General features: G+C 42.8%; 1 protein-coding gene across 3 annotated transcripts; it reads right to left on the bottom strand.

Annotated features, from left to right (window-relative positions):
- Positions 1-600: 600 nt before the first annotated feature.
- LOC134068661 (high affinity choline transporter 1-like) lies at positions 601-25,797 on the bottom strand. Of its 3 annotated transcripts, none has more exons than XM_062524378.1 (9): positions 25,715-25,797; positions 9,624-9,835; positions 9,074-9,187; positions 8,200-8,355; positions 5,034-5,182; positions 3,974-4,117; positions 3,648-3,801; positions 3,283-3,500; positions 601-3,019 (listed from the first exon to the last, which is right to left on the bottom strand). In XM_062524378.1, exons 2-9 carry the CDS (start codon positions 9,805-9,807, stop codon positions 2,471-2,473), a joined length of 1,668 nt encoding a protein of 555 aa, XP_062380362.1. In that variant the 5' UTR covers positions 9,808-9,835; positions 25,715-25,797; the 3' UTR covers positions 601-2,470. The 3 variants fall into 3 exon arrangements, with proteins under 3 accessions (XP_062380362.1, XP_062380354.1, XP_062380346.1); XM_062524370.1 differs by lacking the exon at positions 25,715-25,797 and adding an exon at positions 14,462-14,677; XM_062524362.1 differs by lacking the exon at positions 25,715-25,797 and adding an exon at positions 10,411-13,959.

Consider the following 25,797-nt stretch of genomic DNA (forward strand, 5'->3'; position numbering starts at 1 on the left):
ATGGATTAAATCAGTTTGATTTTATTGCCTATCAGTTAATTTACGTTGTCTTTAAAGCAGAGAGTAATTGTGTCAGTCTCTGGAAAACATACAATGGGTGACAAACCAGACATCAGTGAGATTGCACAGTTTGACAAGAGCAAACTGAAGAAAACTGAAACTTTGGAGAAGAACACCCTTCCAACCAAAGACAGTAAGTTCTCTCTGTGAGGAGTCGAGCTATAGAGTCTGTTTTGTCTGTCTATTCATAGTGGGTTAATCATTAGGGGTGCAGGGTATTGAATGAGTGCATGTTTAGCCTATGAACAGATTGTTTGTAGTGTGGTGTGGTTGTGATGCTGGCCACTTTCTACTGTCTGCAGCAATTCAACAAGAGAAACAAGTGGATCTGTGATGACCAGGTGCAAAGACTCCGCTTTGACACTCCAGTCCTGGGAAGAGTGCCAGCGGCGATCCTTGCACCAAATCATTTGCAATGAGCATCAGGGATTACTCTGCCATGGTCTGTTCTGGCCGGGGCATGTGTCTTGTATAGCTCAATAAAATCATGAGCCAGAAATTGTGTGTGTGTGTGTGTTGTCCATTAATCAGAAGTCAGTCTTTGTAGCTTTTAATCAACCTTTATTCCACCAACAACCCCATAGGGATTCAGTCAGGCATATAAGACTTCACTCAGAAGACTGCCAGACATGATTACCCTCAAGTCCAACATGCATAAAAGTACAAATACTGATGAGCACCTCCCCCCCCCCCAAAAAAAAACAAACAAGTGCTTGTATAAACACATATATACATTTTACATTTTTGAAATCAAACCAGGGGAAACATTATTGCTGGAGATTCCATCAACTACCATGATTAAAAAGGAGAAACTGGTTTGAAAGCCAGTAAATTGAACACAAACATACGATGTACATTCAATGAATGTCATTGAGTGCTTTTTTTGTTGTTAATCAAGAATTTTTGGTGGGGGTGTCGGGAAGGGTATATTTTTGAGGATCCTTAATATGTAGCCACTGATCATTGGGAACAATGAGTGCACCATACAATTATTTTTGGTCTGCTTCCATATGCTCTACATGTACTTATTGCACTCTTGAAATGATCAATTTGACTAATAATGACCCGATAGAGAAATAGAACAGCCTTTCACTTCTTCGGCTACATAAATAAATCATGACTGGTCACACAGGAAAGACTTGTTTAACGTGTTGCATTTAAGGTAGAATCAGTAAAGGTACAATCGGTAAGTCTACAGTCGAGCACTTTGGTGGAAAGAGAGGTCTCAGGCTGATTATTTGTATCACAGTATATAAACTAAACAACACAATCTCTAAATGTGCATACACAATTATATTTCATGATACAGTTTAGTTACAAAAAATAAATGTATCGATGTCAATGAACAATATAAACAATAGCCAATTTCTGAATGGCTTGTGTTGCTAAACACACTAGCCACCAATAAGCATGGCTGAATATAAAAACATAAATAAAGATGGGACCGAAACAAAGATCCCTTTGTAAACTACAGCTTTACATATGACCATAGATAAACTACAGTATACTGTACAAAAGAACACTACTCTTAAGCTGTGTATGGTCTTTTATTGTAGCCATGCTTTTCTGGACTGCATAGGGTGAGTAGGGATATCTGGCCGTCTCTTGTCTCTCACTCGATTTATTAGCTTGCTTTCAACTCCAGGGCCAGAGTCCCGCAGCGAACACTTGAATAACAATCCACAACTATGTGGAGACTCTGAGGGCTTGGGGAGTTTGTCTAGGGAACGTGGCTGAAAGGGTTTGTTTGAGCTGTTTCGCTTGGCTTGGCTTGGCCATTCTGTGTTCTACCCAATAACAACAACAAAAAGAAAACAAAAACAAAAACAAATTTGAAATTTTGTTTATCAGTTCAGTTGTGAGAGGAGCTCACATGTTAAAGCTCAAGTTGGAGTCAATGTTAGTGACTCATTGAGTCTCACTGGCATTCACACTGAGCAATGTGCATGAAGGATCAGGTACTGTGCAGGCAAAGCTGTCGGTTGGAGTCTTACATTATGTAATGCCACTGCAAATGACTTCCTCCCAGCACAGTCCAAGAGGTACAGTAAGGTTCTAGGGTGACCTTCCCACCTTTCAGTAAACCTTGCTTTAGAAAGTCTGTATTTTGAACCCACCTTTCAGTAAACCATGCTTTTGAACATCTCTATTTTTTAGAGAGAACAGAAGTCTCAGTTTGTATCACATCTCAAAGCAGAGAACTGTGTGACACACTATCGATCTTATTCCCCTCTTTACACAAAGATGAGAAAGAATCATGAAATTTGCTTGTATCGTTTGTTTGTTTGTTTGGTTGGTTGTTTGTGTGTTATGTTCGATTGCTGGGTTTGATTGTGAAGCGGATTGAGCGGACCAGCATCCAAGATGGACTGCAATTTCTTCTCTCATCGCCAGATTTGGACACCCCTCTCTAACAGCTGGTGGTCTCCAGAAGCTGTTTGGACACGTTGGACACGTTGGACACTTTCTCCCCTTCTTTGTACCCCTTCTCTTCTGGCCGCACTAGGGCCTTTGCGCGCTCCTTGATCTTGAAGAGATCATAGCGATCGGGGACAAGACCTTTGCTGAAAATGAGTCCAGTGAGACAGGACACGATGATGATGGTCAACACAGATGACACCATGATGAAGGTACGGTAGGGGAAGTATTGGACAAATTGGTTCTTGTCGTCGTAGCGGCCGCCGGGGAACTTAATGACAGGCTTCAGGTTGACCAGTGGCTCTCCACTCATGAAGCGCAGCACGATTCCCAGTATGAAGCCGGTGATGGCCCCGTAGCCGTTAGCGCGGTTGAAGAAGAGGACGCACACAAGCTGGGGAAACATGATAGTGTAGGACATATCCACTCCCACCATCCAGAAGACCAGAACGCTGTTGTCCAGGAACGTCAGACCAGTGCCGGCCAGACCAACTACAATCACACTGATCTTGATCACCCACTGCATCTCTCGGTCAGATGCCTACACACACACACACACACACACACACACACACACACAATAAGGAAGAGCATTATTAGCTTTCAAAGTTTACGTAATATGTGATAAATGTCACTGTTACTGTAGCAATTACCCTAAGTATGTTTTAAAAGTGGTCCAACGTGATTGAACAGCTCAAGGGCAACGTAAGCATGAAGAACAGGTTCTGTATCTCCCTGAGGGCACGCTGTTCAAATATTCACCGAGAGCTCGCTCTGTTATGTAAGAGTGACCCCACTCCTCACCTGCTTTCTAAAGATGTTCTTGTACATGTTGGAGGAGAAGAGCGATGCAGAGGACAGCAGAGCCGAGTCCATGGAGGACATGACAGCTGCGGCCACAGCTCCGATCCCGATGATTGAGACGTAAGTGGGAGTGAGGTACTGCAGAGCAATGGGCAAGATGGCTCCAGCCTCTCCACGCTCATAGGGGGTGGGGAGACCATAGCTGGTCATGTTCCAGTCTAATGTGAGGAGACCACACACAAAAAAGTACACATTTAACACACCATAAAGAACATCTGCACCAAATGAATGAAAAAAAAGAAAAGAAAAAGTATCAACAAAAATGTAACAACTCATAATGTAACAAAGTCTCTTGCTGAACCTACTTGTTGAGGCAGCCACTGCACCGACAATCACAGAGGGGATTCCGAGAACCAGGCAGAAAAAGGCTGAAGTGAAACACGTAATCTGGGCCTGTGTGTAGGATGACGCAGATAGAATTCTCTGGTAGAATGCCTGGTAAGCCAGACCACCCAAAGCCTGGCCAAAAAACAAAAGAGAGGAAAATGATAAATATATCTAGGAAAAGGGAACATGTCACGACATGACATGTCATGACAGTCAGTCAGCGCTGTTATGACGAAGTTACGCTTTGTCTCAATGACACTGATGCGTGTCTATAAAATGGAAAATTGATGGTCTAGTTACTGACCAGCACCAGGAACTCGTCAATCCATTTCCCGGCATCGGAAGTTTCCACCTTGCCCACCCAGGGTGACTGGAAGGTGGCATTGTAGGCCGTGAGGGAGATGTCCACGGACGAGGGATTTGTCAGCATGAAGGGCACACAGATATACTGCAAGAGACCAGAGGGAAAGAAGGGTGGTGAGTAAAGTACAGACAAAAACATAAATCCAAACTCGCTTTCCCTGCTGTGACAAGGGTTGTCGTGGAATGCTGGCAGGTATGAATGACTGAGGAGGCCTATTCGTCTAGAATGCAACGTAGGCAGGAGGCTTTTCTTCGGTTCAAAAGATCATCACTTAAAGCCCAGGGGGTGCAAACTCTTCAACCCTTTTAAATCGTCAGGTCATAAATGACCAGCAGGACTTTGAAAAAGAGACATAAATCAAGTGTGAGGGCTTTTCAGGTTGTTAATGCCTGAACTTTCACAATGTTCTGCTTGACAAGTATGTTTTGTCATGCTACTACATGCTTTGTGCCGTGGATTAACCTGCCATACTTTGGTGCGAGATTGCTTGTAGCAGCTAGTAGCAGTATGCTTGTAGCTGCTTGCTGCCTCTCTGCATTATCTATCCTCCACCTGGTGTTTACATCTATTCAAATGCAGGTGAATCCAGCATGACTAGTACCTCCCACAGTCATGCAAGCAATATCCCTGGAAAAAAATCCTGGTTGTAGTAGTACAGTAGTCCAGCCCCTAGTCTCTGGAACTGCCTCCCTTTCCACATCCGTGCGGCCCAGTCTGTGCACAGTTTTAAATCCCTGCTAAAAACTCATCTCTTTGCACTTGCTTTTAATTAGGGTTCCCCTTCTTTTAAGCACCTGTTTACAGTGTCCCATGGTTACCTTTTGATATCTCTCCCTTTGTTTTATTTGTTTTATTATTATTTTTTTTAAACTAAATGTGTGTTTCTTTTTTACTTACTCTCTGCATTTTTGCACTTTACTGTGAAGCACTTTGGTGCAGCTCAGCCGTCTGTAAATCGTGCTATAGAAATAAACTTGACAGTAGTTGAATGGCAACTCACCAGGCTCACGAAGATGAGGATGAGCTGGATGACGTCGGTGTAGGCCACGGAGTACAGGCCTCCCAGCAGCGTGTAGAGGATGGCCACCACGGAGGAGATGAGGATAGAGTAGACGTACGGAAGGTCCAGAATCACACTCATCGTCCCACCTGGAATACAGCACCACCCATATGAAGATCAATAAAACCATCCCGAGAGAGTGGACCACTCATACACGTGCGCATACGCATACACGCACACACACACGCGCGCACACACACACACGCACACGCACACGCACACGCACACACGCACACACACACACACACACACACACACACACACACAGAGAGATACTCATCCATTCAGACAACCTCTACCCAGCTCTTAAACTCACATTCCTGTATGTATGAGTAAGAAAACCATGCAAATGCCCTGGGGCTCACTGTACTTTTCCATTCATTCACGTGATACATGTTTGGGGTTAAGGTAAGAAATATGCTTTCAGAAACAAAATACTACACATGAATACTTCATGGGGTTAGCCGACTACAATGACTACTACGATACTATGACTGCTACCTGACACTGTGTGTGTTAGACACTGTTCTGAGCTGGGTTAAGTTTAGTTGGAAAAGACTACTCCATCTCTAAGACAGTTTTTAAGACAAAAGCACTGTTATAGAGCCATCTAAAACATAAGTGCACATACCAAACTCACTACTTTATTGTTTAAATAAACTTTTAAGAGACGCACAAGTGTACGCTTCTTCCTAAGAGCAAAAACAACATCATGTAATAATGGACATAACTGGACAAAAGGTAAATTAAAATAAACAGACCATAACGAAAAAATAAAATGCAGCCTATTGATTGTGAGTCACAGAGTTCCTTTGTCTCCCTGTGAGACTTGCTCAGTCACCATGGAAACAGAACAAAATCTCAAGAGGGCTAAAAGAGAACTGTTGACTCAGACAAGCAAAGCAAAGCGTCACTACCTGGACAGTCCGCCGACCAGCAAGATGCCCGCCAGCCCAGACGCAGCTGCACCAAAACAAGGCCCCTTGAACAGAAAAGTATCATATGGGCATAGTCGCTAACAGCACGAGCGAGAGGTGGAGGTGAAGGTGAGGGCTCCCTGCTCTTTGTGTTAACTAACTGAGATCAGTTGAAAGGAAAACAACAAGAACCTGCAATACTGAACTTCTCAGGAACCTCTCTGAACGTTAGAAGCCTACACTCAGAAACGCACAGGGAAGAGCAGGGGTGGCTAGCCTGTGAGGTGTGTTGGTGGGCATGAGGTATTACTGGGAGATGTAAAAATAGAATGATTCTCTGGAATAATTCTCAGTGGGTTCGTGGAAAACAGTCCACCTGTCTTTCTCCAAAAGCCTGGAGCAGCACGGTAGAGAAATACAAAGGGCATTTCAGAAGTGTAGCTATGGAGGTTTTTCATCTTGAGTTCAAGTGAACTGTGAAAGTTTGGAGGGGTAAGACAGTAAAAGGAGGGAGAGATAGGGGATGAAGATTGTAATATGTACCAATTAACTCAAACTAAGAATGCTTCCCCTTCATTTTTTCCCTGCTATTATTTTTGTTTGTTTGGTTGTTTTCGCTCTTTAACTGGGGCCCTCTGTTCTATATAGCAGGAGAAATGTGATAACCCATAATTGTGCTTTATTGATTGCACATGGTGGGCGTCACAAGGGGGGATGTTTTCCTCGACTGAAGAATTTGGAGTGCTCCTTCTTTCCCTACTGGCAATAACAGAAGGCACTGAGAAGAGGGTCTACCAGCCTCCCTCATTTCAATTCTTCATGTGAACATTTCATCCTACTCTCCTCTCCTTCAAATGCGTTTCATCAAACTGGTATGCTACAAAATAGGTGCAACTATTTACTGTATATCCATGTAAATGTATATTTAGGATATTTACTTACTTCTAAAAGCAGATGTTAGGGTATTTACCGTTGTGTATTTTAGCTTTGAACTATTAAACCAAACTCGCCATTAACCTGTTAACGAGTTTGAACTTCCTAAATGAAACTTCCAATTGAAAAGATAAACTAGACCTTCACCTTTTTGGCAAATACTCCTCATGGAAAATTGATACACACATTAAAGGAAAGAAAAGAAAAACAAACCCTCTTTGTAACACAGAAAAAGGGAAATGATCCTCTTTCACAATCAACAGGCTGCTTCTTCACTATACTCGTGTTAAAAATGCTGTGAAACAGAAAAAGTTAAACACACATCTTACAATTAAGCAATAAGCCCCACGATTAAAGAACAGCTAAGGGCTGTTCTATAGAAGGCACTCTGTCTGTGCCTCATGCCTATAGATCAGCATGATGCACAAACAGAGTGCCTAAAACCTCCCCTTAGCTGTTCTCTAATCAGTGTAACCTACGGACTCAAGTGGCTTATTGCTACACGGTTACTACATATATCTGGCAAGATTTCCTAAACTAAAGGCACAGCAACGACAAATATAACAATTTATTGATAATCACTCTTCCGCCAAGAAGTATATCTCCTCTATCAGAATGGTTGCCAAGCAACGTCGAGACGCAGCAACTCAAACGTTTGCATCAAGTTGTGGTAGCGCAGTAATAAAAAACGAAATATGGTTAACGTGTGAGGTTGTGCTGGATATACAACGACATTGAATGTGATTCAGCCAATCATAACTAAGGACCGGAACTATCCATTTTAGAAACACACACACACACGCTCACACCCACACACACCCACATGCACACACACACACACACACACACACACACACACACACACCTCATCACACACCATACCAAACAACAAGTAGAGAGTCCAACCCAGAGATACTTTGTAAATGTGTACTGTGGTTTCATCTAAACCTTTAAGTTAATTTAACTGAAATTCTTTCACAATTAAGTTAGTACACTGCAATCACTTGCGGGATTTCATGGTTATGAGTGGCTCTGGCGCTGTGGCAAACATTCATTCTGCTCTGGGTTAAATTCATGTGGCATTTTGTTTTAAAAAGAAAACAACCAATTGTCACGTCATATGCAGTGCTTCCCTTAGCATATTTTAAATAGTGCATTGCCGTTATTTATATTCTTTCCCCAAATTTTGCCAGGAAATCTTCCACGAACTGAATGCACACATTCATAAACTGTTTGACTATTTGAAAGCTGTTTACCTAGGCTGACCAGTGTGCGTGCAACCCACAGCACATCTCCAACAAGGGCAGGGAATAGAAGCAGGCTGCTCAGAACGTTTCCATACTTCAGCTGGAAGGGGTCCATCATTGTCAAGTAGTTATTTGCCCTCATTGGCTTGGCAAAGAAAAAGCCACCTGGGAGAGACAAAAGAAGGGGGGGGGGGGGGGGGTGTTAGAAGTGGAATAAAAACACTCTGTGCTAGCTAACTGGTGTTTCCTTTGCACTGCCTGTGCAAATACATGTATGATCAAGTTAAAAACAAAATAGCCGAGAAACAGACTGACTGACTAACAAAGGAAAATAATGTGTTTTTTTATGATGAAAGGGAGGGGGAGGGTCTTCGAATGACCGATAACAATTGTTCAGCACTAGTGGACAAACAATCAGTGAGGAAAAACAAGACTATAAACAGCATCCGTCTCTCTTTCTTTTCTCTCCCTCTCTCTCTCTCTCTCTCCCTCTCTCTCTCCTTCCTTTCTTCCTGAAGTTGGGTGTGGGTTGACAGTCATAGTCAGTTATAGTCGGCACCTGTTCAGTCTGGTCAGTTTTTGACCACACTTAAACACTAAAAGCAGCAGCCACTCGATCCCAGCAATGGCGTAAAGGCTTATTTTAGGAGCATCTCTAGAGGGGGGACATACTGAACAGACCCAGTGGGAATCCCAATGCAATCCCAATGCATAACCCCCCCCCCCCCCCCCACCCCCTCTCACTGTCCATCTGTCCGTCTGCATCTTGGGTGTCTCCACTTGATGTGGTCTCCCCAGATCGCAACACATTAGTTTCAGCTTCAGTATCAGTATTGTGTGACCCTAGTTCTCTGGCAGTCAGGTCAAAATGTCACATGCTCACCCAAGAAGAAGGTCAGGACGTAGGGCACTGGCATCAATGCCCACACCAGGCCGAGAGTGGGATTGTACACGGCCTCAGCGATGCCAAGGATGAAACCTCCACCGACCCATGTAGCTGCAAAACACAACGTCGCACACATAACATTATCCACAAGAAGGAAGGCGAGTTCACAGTGTGACACACAGCAGATGAAGTACAAATGGCTGCACTCCTGATTTGTTTAAGGTAAGTTCTCGAAGACAAGCGGTTGTGTAAGACGGCCTGTTCTGCTGGTAAACAGTGACTTCAGTCTGAATCATTCATTCTTCCTACATCAATAATAGATCTGAGTGTAGTAAGCTGAGACCAGGCACAGGCAGTGACCAGGTCAAACGGATAAAGCCAAGAAGACCAGTGATTTCTAAGTGTTCAAATCCTACAAAAACACTTCTATTCACTGTTGTTGATTGCTATGGAGAGCTGTACTGTTGCTAAGTATGAACAAACAACAGCAATAATTGCAGCTACCTGTGCCATTGTTGCTGGTTGACTAGTGTTGGCTGAACCTCACCTGTTAGTGTGAAGACTCCCACCAGGAAGTTGATGTTTCGGCCCGCTAGTAGTGTGATCTCCATGCCATCTCCAGTGCATTTGCGCTCCTCTTTTCTAGATCGCATGGATGCCCAGATACCAGTGCCCAAAATGAGTAGGTAAAACACGGCCATGACAACCAGACCCGGAATGTTCAACGTCATTGTCACGTCTTTGGTTAAGTAACCTTTCCTACAGGTTGGCAAAAAAGAAGCATATGGAAACGTCCCAAAGTTAGCTTTTTACTACTACCATTCCTTAAACGTACATGCAGTCTGGCATCTTCTTTTTCAAATAATGAAAAAAAAGACATAATTTTGTTTAAATATAGTTTGACACCAGAGGCTTGGTGCCAGTGCTTTGGCACTTTTGGCTCCATCAAACAGAAGCAAGATACAAAAGTATATTTTGGGAACAAGCGAGGTATGGGCTAGCATAGGGAGAAAAAAAACTGCCTTTTAAGTCGTAGTAACATTCAAAACAGTTTGCTGCAATTCATTCATGACGTGCAAGAACTACCAAGCAAAACAAGTAAATTAGAACATGTAAACAAACAAAAGAACAAACAGTACATTTTGAAAAGAGTCGCTGTGCAGAAGTCAAAGCAGGTTTGGTATGGCCCTAGGTTGGAATGAAAAACTGAGAGGTAGAGTATATATGCTGCTGGAAACAGGAGAAGCTACTCTTGTATGGAAGAAGGTCCGCTAATGGTGGGGAAAGGGGAAAGCACTTTTGGGGGGGGCGAAGGGGAGTGGGAGGGGTCTCACCAGCGCCGCGACAGTGGAGGTAAAATGGCGGTTGCCTCTCTTCGAAGGAGGGGCGGCAGGTGGCCCAAGGTTCGATTGGACCTTGAGGAGAGGCCGTGAGCAAGACTTGCAGAGCAAAACGTTTTAGCCACATTAAGTCAATTACGACAAATCAGGTTAACAGGAGCGAGAGACAGAGAAAGGTTGTGTGAATGTAGATGTATGTATTTGTGTGTGCGTGTGTGAGTATGTGTGTATGAGTGTATGTGTGCGTGTGTGTGTGTGCGTGTATTTGTTTGCATGTGAGTTTGGGTTTTCACAAAGTGGAGGATAGGGAAGGTCTGAAGATTTGGAAATGAGAATCAAAGTAGCTACCAAAAGAAGGCACCCTTGACATAACAAACTTGAAATGTCAAATAAGTATAGAAAACTTTACCGTAATATCTCCTTAGGAAGTCACTGAAAACAAAATATGATTGATGGTCAACTGATTCTTTTCCTGTTTACTGTTAAAGGTGATCATTGAAGGGTTCAATAACAGAAGAGAATGAATCTGAAAGATAACAGTGCACTCACCGCTGTGACACATTAAGAACTACATTTACCAGTGGCTCTGTAGCCGTGAAGCCCACCGCCCAATGGACAGATTGGCTCACACTGCAAAAAAGAGACTCTATATGAATTAACATCCCCCCCACCCTTCAAAAGAAAGAGATCTGTTTTCACAAGAAGAAAGAAGAAAGAAGAATTTCTGAGATTCAGCAAAAGGAATGTGTGCGTCTATATGTAAGTTTGTGTTTGTGCATTAGAAAGGATTATGTAGCTAAGTAGGCTCTCTTTTGTCCGGTCAAGCTGTAAAATGGGGTGTTTTTCACCCTGTTGCTCGTGATAGTGTGCATATGGCAATGTGCATTTATCAAATAGCTCACATACCATAACCATGATGGCTTACCCCCACGACCCATCTGCGCTCAGTCCATCTTTTTTTTCACTGCGGGCAAACGTCTCACACAGAAAACCGTCAACCTTGGTTTGAATTACTTTGAAGCATGCAACAATGGGATTTGATAACCAACTCATCAATTCAGTCATTTTTTGGAGGAAATGTCTGGAAAGTTACCCCACCAAAGTACATGCTTCTTTGTTGTACAGCATACTGTTTTGTCTTGTCTGCGTTCTTGGAGCCATGCGAACCCATGGGATTGCACTGTGCCATGTAGATCGGAGATTGATGTCATTAGGAACAGTTTATAAATGTGTCCTCGTGGGAAATGTTTGTTTTAGATAAGTAGCCTATGAGCTGTGCACCGTAAAGCTCCAAGCACTGAGCTCAGGAAAGGCCGCGGAGCATTTGATCTTCATCAGAGTAGCCGTTGCCAGTGACCGACCAACCGACGAAACACTCTCATACTCACACGCAGTCGACCTTGACGCCAACCTGATGGGGCATCCGATGCCACGTACTATGCCCTGGAAAGGGGCAGCAAAAGCCCACCAATGTGTTAAAAGTAATACTTGTGTGCGTGTGTATGGGCAGCCGGAGTTCTGATGCCGGGGCGATATTCCCCAGGCTGGTGTGAGTTGTAGAACTGGAGGGGCGTCATTAAACAGGTCAGTTGTACGCAGCCAGTCTGTATTGATTCCTCGCATGGGGGTTCAAAAACGTTTCTTTTTTTTTTCTCCCCCCGAATGGCAAGGCAAGACAGACGCAGATGAAACACGAAAAGACACACATCTGCCCTAGTTTGGTCCAGACAGTTCGAGTAAACATTCCCATTCATGTGACATACAGCCACAAAGTGATCCATGTCTTTCAATCTCTCACTCTCTCTCTCCCCCAGTCCCCCCCTCCCTTCCTCCAAACCCACATTTCACAACTATATCACACATGCTTCTGGTAGCACTTTTAGTGTGCAAAACTCTCAGATGAGTAATTTATGCTACACCAATGTAAGCTGTCTCTTTCACACATGTGAGGGAGAGGGAGAGGGGAGAAGGGTGAGAAGTTAACACATGCTTGCATAGGGCTTTGTTCACAAACACAGAGTTGAGAAACAAGACAAGAAGTAAAAAAAAAAAAAAAAAAAAAAGATTACAGTACGTGGTGCCGCCTCCTATGTTTACAGAGAACTTTGAAGACGGTAAGTGGAAAATTCTCAGAATGTGGCGTTCATTCCAATGAGCTGTGGGGCCGGTCCGGGCTGGGACCAGACCAGAGAGGGTCTGTTTTTTTTGTGTTTTTTTTTAAAAACCTTCAAGTAGAGAGCATTTAGCTCTCTCCAGTTACCATGCACAGCCCATAAAGAGACCACCCTATACCTCCCCAGCCCACTCCCACAACTACCACTAGATAAATATCTTTTGGATATTGTTAAGTATGATTTCTATATTGCTGTGGTTGTATTACATCAAGTTGTACATTTTATACTGATATATTTGCATAATATTACATCTCACTAGATCAGCTTTTATTTTTGGGGTTTCTCCAGACAAATTTGCCTGTTTCAATCACCTGAACAAAAGCTTCTTTCAAGGAGAAGGTTTCAGTACTTTTCCAATTGCAACAGTGGAGTGCAACACAGTTGTCACATGAACTGGCAAGCCTATTATTCCACCCAGACAGCTGATCCAGGTTACTGACGGAGTGGATCAGAACGATCACATTACCGCCTCTGTCTGCTCTACACACACACACACACACACACACACATACACACACCAACACACACACACACACACACACACACACACACACACACACGCAGTCCAAAATTCTCTGAGTGACTATGTGTGTATGTGGTGAGACAAACAGAGCGAAAGACAGACAATGATGATTCTAAGGCTACATGTCAGACGTAATTGGAGGCTGTGTACACCTTTACCTCAAGAGAGCGAGGACTGTTTCAGGACCTTTACTTCCTCAACGTGCTCTGTGCCTCTGCTAATGGAAAAGTACTGCAACACTTCTCACTCTCTCGCTCTTTCTTCACTCCTCTTTCTCTCCCTCTTTTCCTCTTTCTCTTTCTCTCTCGACTCTCGCTCTCTCTAGATCACACTAGTGCTCAAAGAAACTACTGGAAGACCTATGGAATGCAAAAGTTAACACTGGTCCAAAGCAAAAAGAAGTAGATTTGAAAACAACACAGCCTAAATCTACAAAGTTTGATCTATTTGAATACATCAACTCATGATGAAGTGAGTAAAGTCAATATATATAGCCTATACATTACATAGTAGTTCCCTAAAAGTAGGCTACCAGTAAATACCAATCACTCAATGGCACTGTAAATATGGGCAGCCCCCATAAGTAGTCCAAGTGTAAAAAAAAGGAAGGGCTTTGCTCACACACACAGACACGTGTGTCTGGTATCATATCACCCGACAAACAAATGACATCCTTTTAGAAGACCCTAAGAGAGAGAGTTTTTTTCTCCTACACAAACACGCCTGGCTCCCGGGGGCCCCGCACTCTAAGCTTCTCTTATCACCACCAAAAACAGGATGAGATGTGCCACCCTCTCGGCCCCCATACACTCACAGAAAGAACATAAAGATCTCTCTCTCTCTCTCTCTCTCTCTCTCTGTCCCTCCCTCCCTCCCTCCCAACCACCTTCTCCATGTTTTTCAGAGGCAAGAAATACACACACAAGTGTTCAGGGTAAAAGCAGGACACTGTAATCAGTGAAAGTTCTCTATGTTTTTGGATCCAGTCTTTACACAGACAATAAATAAAACCTAACAATCACTTTGAACATAACAGAACTTTTTGTCTTCAAGGTCAAGAAAGCAAAGAATACAACAAGTAAAACTAAACAAACAACATGAATGAATGACATAGCATTACAGTTTCTGTAAAAGAGCTTTAGCTTCAAAAAGCTAAAATGGAAAGCAAATGTAATGTTTAAGGCATGTTTCAGACCCATAAGACTGATTTAAAAGTCTCTTGCCAGGGACACAAGTGGACCTGCTGGCTCTTATGGGTTTAAAGTGAAACAGTTTTACTGAAACAACACAGCTCTTCAACATGAAAAATAAGAAAAGCTATTCAATGTAAACATCTACGCATACATACCTAGGGGTTAAAGAGAAAGTGTCCTACTGTACTCAGTGGTCTGAGAGCGGTCAAAGTCAATGAGAGGAATGGAGAGGCTCTGTCAACGGGGGACTTGTCAGTCACAGGCGGCAGGCAGGAGAAAAATGAGTCACAGCCAGTTTCACAGATGCTCTTCAGGGGCCAAATATCTCTGATCAGCATCAGCTATCACTGTATCAACAGAGAAGGCTCTGGAAGACCTTGTGCCATGCCACTATATATGCTGGTGGTGGGCGGGACTACGAATCAAGCAGAAGATAGCTAGGAGACTCTGGGCCCCTCTGATTGGACCTCCTGTCAATTTCCTTGTTTGTTTTATTTTACCAATTAAGTGTGCAGGACTTACTCACAAAGCTCCGACAGCTACACTGAGCAGATTTTTCCTCTGGATACACGATCCATCTCCTAACATCTAGCCTACATCTTCAGAAAAGCACCCTCGATCTGTCTAAATCACACATACTTCAACCTTAATTTGAAATACTGTAGGTATACAGTAGGTAGGTATACAGTCTACCTGTCAGTCTTATCTACTCCTAATTAGAGATACAGAAAGTTTTCCTTTCTATTCCTTGTCCATGTTTTTGCTTGCTGTTCATTGACTCTTAGTTACAGCCCCTGTGTTTTTACCACAGCGTTTACTCAGCTGAAAAACAACCCTCCACCCCCCACCCCCTCTCTTTTTCCCTTTTCTACCTCCTTCCTCTTCTCTCCTGCCCCCCCCCCCCCCGACACACACACACACACACACACACCCCACCCGTCTGATAAAACAAGCGATACGCGATTTTGTTTTCCATCGGAACACAAGGAGGACGCTAAAATGTACTCCAAACATACAAAAACCCACCAATAAAAATACCAAATTATACTGTCATCAGTCAATAAGAAATAGGATTAATCTTTTTAATATTCATTTTTTTTTACATGTACTAAGAAAGGGGGTGAAATTGAATACAGTGTTTGACAATAGCAGGGAAAGCAACAAGTATATTTATATTTTACATTTTTGGCAACTATTCAAACAAACTGCATCCAAGAGAGCTCATACCTTTCACACATTCTGAAGGCATTTATAAACTGACCAGCATCACAAATAGGCTAGCATTTGATGTTGATGTAAAAATAAGTTAAATAGAGACTAATATTGTGAAACACCTTCACCAATAAACAATATAGGATAACATTAGAAAACATTTTTAACTCTGAAAGTAGGATGAGTCAACAAGCAGGTATAGCCTACTCGGAACATTCTAGAAATGTCAGTGATGCCCTTGTCACAGGAAAAAGACGAGAGGCAAGAGATATCTACTACTCAAAACCATCACACACCAGTATCCAATCAAAACATCACAATCCCAATCGAATGTGCTACTTAAAACTACAACACATGCACTTACCGAGCTTAACGCTTGGCAGACTTGGTATAAAGAAATAAATATAAAGTCAGCACAAGAGGCGAGTGTTTTTCACAAAGACGTGTGTGTGCCTTTAAGAGCCTCTTCCTGTGTTGCTGGCCTCTGGCGGGCCAGAAGTGGGGGAGGGGTGACGTCAGAACTAGAGAGAGTAGAGAAGGGACTTCACATTACAAGCGACAAGCACTTCGCTTGCCGCCAGGTTGCTCTTGGTTGAGGTAATGTCCCAAACATTTTTGTTGTGCTTGCTGCCGGCTAACGGCAAAATACCTATGATTCATTGTCAATCGCTGCACACGCAAGAGCAGCAATGCCGCTTGACCCGTTCTTGCGCGTCCAGCTATTGAAAATAATGTGATTCATAGCGCAGCGCTGCCGTGCGCGCATCGCATGCAATGTGAACTCTGCAGAGCGGACAGATATTCACTGCAATCGTGTCATGTTTTTCTCTTGCTCTTTTATTTCTGTTCCCTTCTATCTTGGCCTTTACCTCTGGGCTACCCTTCTCCTTCCCATCTTCCCTCCACACTTGTAGGCTATGAGTGCTCTTCAAATGTAGGCTATTTGTAACACCTCAAGGATGCATTATTATCCTCAAGGATGCATTTTTATAAACCCACAATAACTCAAACGCAACTGTTACTACTTGTAACTAGGGTAAGCTATGCATACTAAGCAGGAGAAGGACTCCCCCCAAACACAGTCACGCACACACACGCACGCACGCACGCACACACACACACACACACACACACACACACACACACACACACACACACACACACGCACGCACGCACACACACACACACACACACACACACACACACACACACACACAAATGCACATTCTCTGCAACTCCTACCTCTTCTAAAAAAACATAGGCCTAAGAGCATCACTCCCCTATCCTATCCAAGGTATGTTCTAGTCCATTATCTCATTCATTGATTGCAGGTAGGGTACAACTCCTTTTCAATCATCACCATTTGCCCTCCACCTGGTAGCCTAGCCTATTGTCTATTATACAGTACACTGAGCAAGATGAATCACCTGAGCTAGATTCTTGGGTGTGTCTGTGCTTCCGTGCATACTCAAATATGCGTTTGCCTAACCAGCGATAGGACTTTATCTGAGGGGAACCTAAACGGCCTCAAGGACATCTCTCAACAAATGTGTAGAAGTAATAAAGTAGTTCTATGAAGTAAATCTATCTATGATCTATGTGTATGGATCTACAGTATCACTTTTCTTTTGTCTTTTTAATTATTCTTTATTTTAAAATTATTTTACCTTGTGCATTTTATGTTGTCTTTTTAATTATCTTTAGGTTTCCTTTACCTCTATGCTTTTATTTGTAATGTTTGCTTTTGTTTATGTAAAACACATTGAATGGTCTCTGTGTATGAAATGCACTATATAAATAAACTTGACTAAACGCCTTTTCTATTAGTATGCATTTGACTCATTTCATTATGTTGTGACTGCCGGCTAACTATTTAACTGCCTTGTCTTCTTCTGACCAACTTGAATTTAACCCACAGGTGACCATCAGCAGTGCAAAGTCAACAGTGGGCTGCAAAACACTGATGATTATCTTCTTTCTCAAGGCTTTCAAGAATGTCTTCTAACCTGCTGGACATGTCATCAATGCAATAAGAAAGCTATTTGAAAAGATTGATAAGAAATTAAGATAAGAAACGCCACCAACCCAATCTAATTCTATAAAAAAAAATCGACCTTTACCAATCAAATCCAATTCTTGGATCATTATTATACATCTACGTTTTTACTTTTTTGTTGATCATCACTTCTTCTGATTGACAAGAGATAAGAAAAATAGATTAGATAGAGACCTTTGTAAAAAATGTTTTACTGAATTTCATACTGACTATGAAAAAAATATCAGCATCAAAATATCAAGCTGTGTTGTTGCTTCAACTGTGTCAGGTTAATGCCAGTATGCAGTGTCATGTTTACAAACAGTGTAATAATCCATGGCTATCATAACTGTGACGTGATAAGAAGGACAGAGCATATTCTTCTTTAAGTATCAGCATGCAGTCCTCTATATGACAGTAGTTTAGTGATAACTAACAGGCCTACTTACAATTTGGTCAAACTGCAATCTGAGGTTATCAACTAACCACATTCCTAACATCAAATGGATATTTTGATTATTTTTAGTCTGGTTTTCAGGGCAAATCACAGCACTGAAACAGCTCTTGTTAAGGTTTCAAATGACATGCACCTCAATACAGATGGAGGCAAAATATCAGCCCAGTACTACTGGATCTTAGTTCAGCATTTGACACTGTTGATGATAACATATTACTAGAACACTGGGTTGGATTTACAGGTTATAGTTATCAACTCAACTGTACCTCAACACCAATGTCCTTTACCTGTGGTGTTCCCCAGGGGTCAATCTTGGGCCCGCTATTATTCAATGCTCTCATTTGGACAAATCATCAAAAATAATTTGATTTCATACCATAGCTATGCGGATGACACCCAAATTTACCTACCCGAATCACTATGGTCCCCTTGAATCTTTTTGTCAGTGTATTGGCCAGATCTACATATGCACCCACGTGTAAGTACTTCATTGTCTCGGCACGCAACGTCATTAAGAAAGCGCTTGCCACTGCAAAGTTGCACAAAGTATGACTATACATACGTTTATGAAAACACCTTCGAAAAATTGCCCCTTCACTTCCAATCAACTATTACAGTAGACTTCTCATCAAACGTGCAAAAGAAGCAAACAACAAGTATGTTATTACTTATTAGGCTACCATAATTAAAATGATAACCAATTGAATCAATTGGTATTGGGCAGACACTCTGTTGTGTTTTGCAAGTAAATGCATGTGGCAAATAGTATATTAAATGGAATAAAGCTCGCATGGAGGTCTGATTTGAATGTCAGCTAGCTGAACCAATCAGATAATATAATTACCATTAGAATTAACTTAGCTTGACTGTTACCCTGGTCGGAACCAGGCTAGGTGCAGAGAATAAATTCCCATGGCAATTTATGTGCCATCTATTTTGTAAAACCAAGTCAAGGCTAAATCCATCCAAGATACCACTCAGGACCTAAATAGCTATCAGACATGCTTCAGCAATACACATCTTTTCGACCTTTCAAGAAAAACCTGCTAGTAGAACCTGCTGTTAGAACTAAGCATGGCGAAGCAGCTTTTAGCTGCTATGCGGTTCAGCTCTGGAACTGACTTTCGGATGACATCAAAATGGCACCAACCGTATCCAGTTTTAAATCTAGATTTAAGACCAGATTAACTGCTCTGAGTTACAAAGTCTGAATCTGTCTTAAATTCTACCTTGTGTCTTTTATTTTGTCTTTTTAATTATTCTTGAATTTTAAATGAGTTTTTGTGTGTTTTATGTTTTTTTTTTATGATGGTCTTTACTTTATAAAACTATTTTTTTAACTGTTGCCCTTCTGTGCTTTTATTTACTACTACTGTTTGCTTTTGTTTATGTTAAGCACATTGAATGTAGACTGGGTAAACCCGGCCTACCCTGCGGAGATTGGATTTCCCTCTGCAGCTCAGGCTGGAGAGCTCCACATTTTTCTACCCTGCTTCCGTTACAAATCTATGGGGCCCAGTCACAAACTGTCTTATCCACCTGGCGCACCCAGATCGTTGGTCTGATTGGTTGACGGACTATCCAAATGCATACAGTCATTTGCAACTATGCCCGTTGATCACGTCTCTTGTGCCGTAGAAAATACAGAGTAGACTCCCCAGACTAATGTTCAATCTTAAACGATTGAGCTTGGTCTTGTGATAGCCAGGCTACATTGAATGACCTCTGTGCATGAAATGCGTCTGTTCTGGAAACCATTTCTTTCTAAGGATTTCTAAAACAATAAAAAAAAAAACAGGAATTCTAGTGTTTTCCAATATTTGGCCTAGAGGTCATCAGCCGTTATAGCGGGACACTTAAACTTTCCGGACACCCCCATAAATATGATGTAGTCACTTACCCCATGGCCAAGTCAGCTAACTAATTACCACGTTTTCCCTGGTGCAAAATTCTCCCATTGTCACAGAGACCCCCAGGGCATTCAACATAGGCCCACACATTTAACAACAACAAATGAAGTAGACCTGAAACTGAAAAATAGTTTACTAGGCTGAAATAAAATGGCTTCAGCTGAGACACAGTGGAAAATCACAGGTTTGTCTTTTCAATAAAGTATGTTTAACTTACAAACAAACACACTCTCTCTCTCTCTCTCTCTCTCTATCTATCCATCTATCTATCTATCTCTCACCCACACACACATGGCTGATATATGACCTTGACATTTGAAAGTTTCATACGAGCAAAGAGGGCCATGGTCAAAGGGTCCAAAAAAGTAAACAGAAAATGTTGGGCCATTCACATCATCCAGATGAAATCCTTAACTGACAGACTACATAAACAGTTGTCGTCAGTAAATTGCCAGAGATGCCTAAAAATAAGGATGGCTTCTGTGTGTGTGTGAGTGTGTGCACCGTGCATGCACAATGGGGTATGTAAGTGTGACAGGACTGAGGATCTGTTTTGTCATGAGTAAAATAGCTCTCTCATTTAGTCAATAAAGTGCCCTATATATCTAAAAAACACGCAGGGTTATGGTGAGCCCCTGAGAGAGTGAAGACTAAAATGGGAAATGACTATAGTTCTTTAGGCATCCACGTGTGTGTGTATAGGGGCTGTGGTGTGTGTGAGTATGTGTACATGTTATGTACACTTCTGTGTGCTCTGTTCTTTTCACTCAGGCGTGACAGTGTGCTTCAAGTGTTCAAGGGTGTGTATGTCTGCATTTGTGGGTGTGTTTGCATGTGTGTATGTGTGTGTGTGTGTGTGTTTGCATGTGTGTGTGTGTATGTGTTTGCATGTGTGTGTGTGTGTGTGTGTGTGTGTGTGTGTGTGTTTGCCTGTGTGTGTGTGTGTGTCTGAGTGTGTATGTGTGTGTTTGCATGTGTGTGTGTTTTTTTCCAACCATCTACAAGGTATCAGTTTCACATACTGAAAATCAGAATCCCATGAGATTATATTTAGAGATTAGTTGTATAGTGTGTATACTCCACTGCAAATAATATGTTTGTGTACATGGCATATGTGCACTATGTGTGTACTATATGTGCACTAAGTGTGCATGTTTTGGTGATGGAATTTGCAGGGTAGATGATAACTATCTGCCTGAAAGGCTACCCAGACGCATGCTAGCATAGCCTATGTGCTAGCACCATGGCAACTGAAAAAATATTGCCACCATCGAAACTCCAGGAATTCCCAAGCAGCACACATACACACACACACGCATACGCATGCACGCATGCACGCACACACACACATACATGCACACACGCGCACACACATGCATGCACACACGTGCACACACATACACTTAAAGTCCCAGCCAGCTAGTGTCCTTTAACGCACTTTTTTGTCAAATTCAACATATAGCTCCTTACATTCCCCTTATGGTCAACTCAGTCTTCACACAGACCCGAGTCTGCTTGGAAACTAAGCAAAGCTGTTTGGATCATCGATCACCCCACATCGATCAAAGTGCACACACATGCATGCACACACATGTACACACATGAAAGTCCCAGCCAGCTAGTGTACTTCAACACACTTTTTTGTCAAATTCAACATATAGCTCCTTACATTCCCCTTACAGTCTACCCAGTCTTCACACAGACCCGAGTCTGCTTGGGAACTAAGCAAAGCTGTTCGGATCGTCGATCACCTTTAAGTGACATGGCAGTGCCAAATCGCATAATGACACTAGTAGAAAGGTTACATTTAAACATTTCAATAAGGCTCAACACATACAAATGTCCTCAGTATAGCGTTATATAAGACTGGTGACCTCTCTCACACTGAACGCAATTCTATCATGGCAACAAAGCATGGCCTACTGGTACTGGTAGCTATGGTGGATGCTGGTAAGGGAGGACTCTGAGGAGCTCAGAGGACTTTAAGCTGCCAGACTATACAAGGGACAGCACTACAGACACAGATGGACAGTCTCAGGCATTTGCAAGTCACTAATAATTGCTGGAAATATGTTCCAAACAGAGAAGCCCTTGGGCTTTCTTGTAATTTTTTCCACCCGCTGGACTACAGGAACAATCAGTTCTTAAACAGCCAAATTCCTCTGCAGCATGAAGCCATTGTCCCCCACTGCCATCTCCCTGTACTTTGCTCTGCTTTCTCCACGACTCACGAATTTCAGTTTTGCCACAAGCACATACAAGACGCTAACCATATGGCTGCATGTCACGCAACAAAGCACACGTGCTGGGGGTAGGCTACATGTTTTTGTCAGTGTGATTCTGCAATGACCATCGTGTGTTGCAACAATGGCGAGGGAGACGACAGAGCAGTGGATCAACACTGACCACATGGATCCGCTTCTCAAAACACAGGAACCATTTCAAATCAACCCTGTTGCAGAACCCCAAGTAAGAACATCAGGAATGTGCGTGTGTGTTTGTGTGTGTGTGCGTGTGTGTGTGTGTGTGTGTGTGTGTGTGTGTGTGTGTGTGTGTGTGCGTATGTGTGTGTGTGTGAGTGTTTGCGCGTGTGTGTAGAGTGGACACCTGCCACTTAATTACAGAGCATGGCATGACAGGCCTTCAGTCGGACAAAACTGACAGATTTAGGGCCACAGGAATACATAAGTCACTCCACTCCAAACTTGAAAGTAAAGTCAAACAAGGACAGGGAATGTGGGGACATGCTTCATGCATTTAACTCCCCACCGGGAACTGCAGATCAGGGGGAGGAAGACAATTCAAACAATTCATACAAGTTCAACAAGAAGTACAACCAGTTCTCCATTTTGACTTTCTTACAGGTTTTGAAAAGTTCCACAGCCTGGTGTAGACAGTAATCTTCCATACGCTTTAGAGACTGAAAGAGAAGACTACGCTGCTCTGAGCCCACACACACACACACACACACACACCCAACCCCCTCTCAAAGACACGACAGAACATGGCACAGCTTTGTACTCTTCTGCCTAAATACCAGAACAGCGAGCTGAGACTGGCAGGTGCCACCTGATAGGAGTCCAACTACAGATAAAAGGGCACTGCTATGGAGGGACTGTGTAAACAACTCTTTCTTTCTTTGTCTCTCTTAATCCCTCACTCTCATTTTCTCTCTCTCTCTCTCTCTCTCACCAATGCATACACACACTCTCTGTCCAAGAAAACTTTAACTCAAGCTATTCAACGCAAGTTCCCAAGGTCAGACTACACAAAAAATGGACACTGGTGAAATGCCGTGACATGGGTTTTATCATGTACCATAATAAACATGATAGTGGCTGGGATTAAAGAGAACTGTCAGATGTACGTCAGAGAATGTACTTGTTGCAACATGCAGATGTACAAATCACTTTCACAAACATCCTTGACAAATACATCCTAAAACCACACCCGATCAGCATCACCAAGTCGTCAACAAGGAAAACTACTGACAGACCCACCGAGATGCCTAATTACTACGATTACATTGAAACTCTTGGAAAGTCCTGAATCAAAGTTTTTGCAAATCTGGCATCATGTGATTATTTGTCCGACAATAGCTCTTTCACTACCCCTGCCCGTTACTTTCTATTTCACTCTGGGTGAACTGCGGGAAATCACCGAAAGCTTCTAGGACATCTAATCAAATAACAAAATCTTCGATTATTAAATCAGGCAGGTATTAGTTGAGCTGGCCAATGGCACACTGTGGTTTAAGGCTACGGGCCAGCTGCTTTGCCAGTCTGATCTATATTGGTCAGCACTCCTCCCTGGCAGTCCTTTTAAATACACTGGGCACCAATGCTGGTATGTGCTGTTCACTTGAGAGAACTGACTGTTCTAGCTCCATTGAGCAGTGAGCACAACACCTCATCAGAAGGGCATAGAGAATTGTCACTCACCTCATAGCAGCGCTCAGGGCATTATATAAACTGACAGATCATTATGTAAAGCATTATGAAGGTGCTGGTGGTAACATCAGCTACAGAAAAGATGGTCTCTACGAAGTCTGTGCTCATGAACGGATCCCTGACAGAACACAAGTTAAGTTGTCTCCTATGGTGAGCCAAGCATTGCTCACCACACAACACAAGTGACTACAGTGCAAGGAATCTACAGTGGGTTTTCTGTGCAAGCCTGTAACACACAGCTGTGTAAGTAAAGCTGGACTCTGAAACTAAACAAGGATGGGAAAGTTATAAGCTGGAGCCCAATGTTTCCAATATGGCTCAGATGGGGTACACTGTGGTAGACAGACAGGGGACTGTGTGAATCAGTGCTATACGATGCACCCATACTACAAATATATTACTAAAGCTTACCCTTAAATCAGAAGTGTTTTATCAGTACACATCGTATTTCAATTGTACCAAAGTCCTAATTTTGGAATCAGTGTGAGTATTCAGTGGCCTAAGATTCCCTGCTCCAGTGATAGTGTGGAGAGGTCAGCCAATTGGAGGATAGGTAACAGTTGGTGTTGTGTCAGAGTTTGGACTATTTGTCTATTAGTCTGCAAAGACTCTACAAAGAGGTTGGGCATAGGGCCTGGTTGTTTATTTGCATGTGCGTGTATCAGGAATGTGTGTGTGTGTGTGTGTGTGTAAGAGAGTGGTGTGTGTGTGTGTGGGGGGGGGGGGGGGGGGGGGGGGGGGTTATGTGCGGCACTAAAGGTTGTGTGTGAGGCTGAAGAAGGTGTTACTGGGCCTGATAACGTAGCATACCACCACAACACCATGCCCTACTGCTCGCCGCTCTCAAGAGTTTATGATAGGTTTCTGTGACAGATCCAATGGTTGAGGCTGCTCAAAGATAAACTCCCTATCAGCCTGCCAACAGCTGTTCCCTTTCAATGCCACATGCATTCCACTCCTCATCAATCTCTTACCCTCATCTCCCATAGTTCTGCTTCTCAAAGAGTCACCTTAACCTTCATGTTAAGGTCCATTGAAATTTATGGTGAGGACTGCTTTTCTTTGGCCTGCTCACTAAAATAATTAGCAGGACAACCCCTGCGGAAGTGATGTATAACCTAGACAACAAAGAACCTGGGGATATTTGCTGTAGACTTAATCTTCTTAATTTCAATTTCAAATGCTGGAAGTACTGAATGTTTTTTGCTCAGCACAGCTAAATGAGGATCCGTGTAAGAACCCATGAGGTGAAGGAGAGTGGGTTACAGAAATATGCAGCATGGGCCGCCCCGTTCCTTTGACATTCAGAGAAAGCTTAAAGGCCTAAATCCTAAATTGTGTTCCCCAATGCATGAGGTTACATAAACAAACACGACTGACTGCTTGACAAAACACACAATTGAAAACAAATAGCTTACCGACCAATCAACCGAATACATAGGCCTACAGATATGACCTCCTGTTCGAACAAGATCATCAACACAAAGCCAGACAGCAGTGGAAAATTACAGTAGCCTAGGCCTAAGCTTAGTTAAAGGTATTTCACCCCCACTCCTCATTCGGTAGTCGCCTAGGCACTTCCGAACAGAGTTTTCAGATTATGAATAACAAGTTTTCTGTCCGACAAAGGATAGGCTACATGAATTCAATGATTTCACGCACTCATGTTTGTTTTATATTCATTGGCTAATTTGCATATCCTAGCCCAGAAGGCCTAGTCATATCTCTTAGCCTATACAACTGTAAAGACCAGGTTTGCCTATCTAATGGTGAAACCACATTTGTTTCTAATTAAGTCACATAGCCTACGGTTCTATGACTTCCCTTGGTGTAGGCTAGCATACCTGAGGGAATAGATGGCCCCCTAAGGTGCGGTCGGGCGTCTTCCCGTGAACCGGATGGTGTGATCTCCGGTGGTGGGACACTC

This window comes from Sardina pilchardus, chromosome 2, assembly GCF_963854185.1.
Source record: "Sardina pilchardus chromosome 2, fSarPil1.1, whole genome shotgun sequence".
Classification (NCBI taxonomy): domain Eukaryota; kingdom Metazoa; phylum Chordata; class Actinopteri; order Clupeiformes; family Clupeidae; genus Sardina; species Sardina pilchardus.